The sequence below is a fragment of the Austrofundulus limnaeus genome, unplaced genomic scaffold (genome assembly GCF_001266775.1).
Source record: "Austrofundulus limnaeus strain Quisiro unplaced genomic scaffold, Austrofundulus_limnaeus-1.0 Scaffold651, whole genome shotgun sequence".
Lineage (NCBI taxonomy): Eukaryota > Metazoa > Chordata > Actinopteri > Cyprinodontiformes > Rivulidae > Austrofundulus > Austrofundulus limnaeus.
This window is the reverse complement of record NW_013953053.1, coordinates 113261-116164: the sequence shown is the minus strand read 5'-3', so window position 1 is coordinate 116164 and position 2904 is coordinate 113261. Positions and strand designations below refer to the sequence as shown.

Here is a 2904-nt window from a genome sequence, read left to right as displayed (position 1 = left end):
TATATATATATAACAAGGCTTGTTATATATATATAACAAGGCTTGTTATATATATATAACAAGGCTTGTTATATATATATAACAAGGCTTGTTATATATATATAACAAGGCAGGGTTTACTGAGCAAACATCAGGGTTTACTGAGCAAACATCAGTAGGTTGATACAAAAAAAAACAGTTTTTGAGACAAATGTTCACAGTATTTACACATACTAACTCTAAATACGCATATATTGTACAAAGTAACTTACTTGTTACACTGTTATAAAAATAAACAATAAACATACAAACAACTATTCAAATATTCATAAAATAAAAATAAAAGTAAAAACTGGCTTCATTCACAAGAATGGTGCGCTCAGAAACTCCATGAAACTAACGTTACCTTTCTTCACAAGAAGCCGATTCCTCAACCTCTTCTCGGGTCTCAAAATCATCCTGGAACCTCCGTGGTGGTTTGACTCTTGAAGGACATCATCCAGACATTATTCTAACAAAATATTTCCTCTCCACTCTGAAAAAAACACGCTGTCGCTCGTAACTTTCCACTACACTCTGCACCGAGCGTCTTTGGAGGAGGGTAAACAAAGACGTTGCTTCGCGGACTTACAGCAGCTAGTCACGTGATATTACTGTAAAACCCCATATATCAGCGAAAAGCCAAGATTCTTGGCTTTCAGGAACCGTTGGAATTTTTCAGATTGCACAAATGTTTGAGAACTTATGGTGTTTAAAAAAATGACAAAATGTGTCGGCGCCAACACGCTCAGTGTAAGAGGGTTAAAACACCAATCGAAAACCCTTAAGGATCCCGGACAAGCCCCCATTAAGTTACAACCCATAAGCTCAAAGGAAAGTAAAACAATGTCCGTGTCTCAATTCAGTGGCTGCATCCTCATGAGTGTGTGGCTGCATACATCACTGCCTCACGCCGAGTGCTGTCAGGGTCGAAGGCTCCTCATCATGCAGCCAAAGGATGTGGCCCAAAGAATTTCAAAAATCAAGGATCCTTCCTGGGATATCCTTCACCAGCCGAGGATATCCCAGGATCCAATGCGCCGACAGCAAACTAAACAGAGAAATGAAGACGGTGGAGTTTTTATTTTTATTTTGCCAAGTCGGTGTAATTTGGAAATTCATCACGGACTGAAGGATTTGTTTTTAAATGTAAGTTTAAAAAGCTTAGCTGATGACATTCATGCTGCAATAAGATGTTTAATAAAATACTACAAGTACTGATACTGGAGCTAAACTCAAAACATTCATGTTTTTCTTTTTTTTTATTTACATGTAACGTTTTAACTGTGAAGTTATCCTTACAGTGAAAAGACGTAAACAGAGTTGTAAAGTAACTAAGTACAAAAACTTTGTTACTGTACTTAAGTAGAATTTCTGTGTATCTGTACTTTACTTAAGTAATTATTTTTAAGTAATTATTTTTAAGCCTACTTTTTACTTCTACTTCCTACATTTTCACACAGTTATCTGTACTTTCTACTCCTTACATTTAAAAAAAAAAAGCAGTTTTATGCAGCCTACCTGGACTGGGAAGGATGTGGCCCACGTGGCCCAGGTGGGCTAAGTACTCATGAGGTGCAGCCCATGAATTGAGACAAAGCTGATGAGACAAGACAAAATGGTGGAGTTTACTAGAAAGGTTTTATTAAAACTAAAAGGCAAATTTCTTAGAGAACACCCAATTAAGTAAATTAAATAGAGACACTATCATGACTTTTCTTGGTCAGCGAGAGCGGCCATATTGTTCAGGGCAAGGACAACTCAACAGACATTACTTTTGGACTGTAACATATTGAATGAAGTATCAATACTGGTATTGATTTGGTATCGGTACCAAAAACAAGTATTTTGGAGCTCTGGTAGACCCTTCGGTATGACCACATTCTTACGGTTGCCTCTTTTTTTATGTTTTAACTTTGTTCTTTCGTCCCCAGGTGTTGCGGACCCCTTGGAGCAGCAGCCGAGGACACGCCGCCCACCACCCACAACACACCCATCACCGCGGGCACCACCACTCCCACAGCGACAGCCGACACAATCGGCACCACGGCAGTCGGGCGCCGGAGGGGATCCACCTGCGCAGCTGCGGCGACCTGAGCTCCTCCTCGGCGGCGTCGCTGCGTCAGTTAGTGCCGGCCCACCACGGGTCGTCCGGAGCGCTCTACTCCGAGTCTGCACTGTGAGGACTGGGTGTGGGGGGGGACAGATGTTCTGAACAGACGGGGTTCCCTCTGCGTCGCTCCCATTAGCTGAAGCCCTCTGTGCACACGGCCTTACTTTATGGTGCTCCTCGTTAACCCGACATCAGCCCAGACGTCCCTCATAATGACTCAGCAAAAAGACAATTCAGAGACGATAACCATTCAGAGCACAGCAAAACTGTGGACTGCGTCGTGCTTTTGGTTCTTCTCATCCACCAGATCGCAAAGGAGGCAGTCCTGATTCTGTCTTCCATTCATAAAACATATAAAAGCACCAGTGAACATGAGGACAGTTCAGGAAAAGATGAAGTAATGTAGAAAACCCCTCTTCTGTATTTATTTAATCATTTATTTTTGGCTGGGGGTTGTTTTAGTTTTCACCTACATGAAGACCACCACAGACACGCACTCGGTGTTTGAAACGACGGCTTGATTTGAGCGTGTGCATGTGTGGTTTTTTTGTTTGTTTTGTTTTTTTGCTGCAGCAGGAATCGTGTGTACTCGATTCTGCCTGTTTGTGTAACTAAGTAACAAGTTCTTAGAATGTCTTTATCTGCATGTTTGCTTCTTATTTTTTACTTTTTTGGCTCGCAGGAGAGTGACCACTTGATCCGACCAGGTCAGGGACGGAGTTCACACACACACACACACACACACACACACACACACACACACACACACACAC

The 2904-nt window shown here is 41.8% G+C and overlaps 1 protein-coding gene across 1 annotated transcript in view; it reads left to right on the top strand.

Annotated features, from left to right (window-relative positions):
* Positions 1–2793, top strand: part of fam189b (family with sequence similarity 189 member B) — a 19990-nt gene extending 17197 nt beyond the window's left edge. Inside the window, exon 14 of the mRNA XM_014027467.1 lies at positions 1953–2793. Coding sequence (XP_013882921.1) covers positions 1953–2201 — 249 coding nt within the window. The 3' untranslated portion in view covers positions 2202–2793. The remainder of the gene's footprint in view (positions 1–1952) is intronic.
* Positions 2794–2904: the final 111 nt, after the last annotated feature.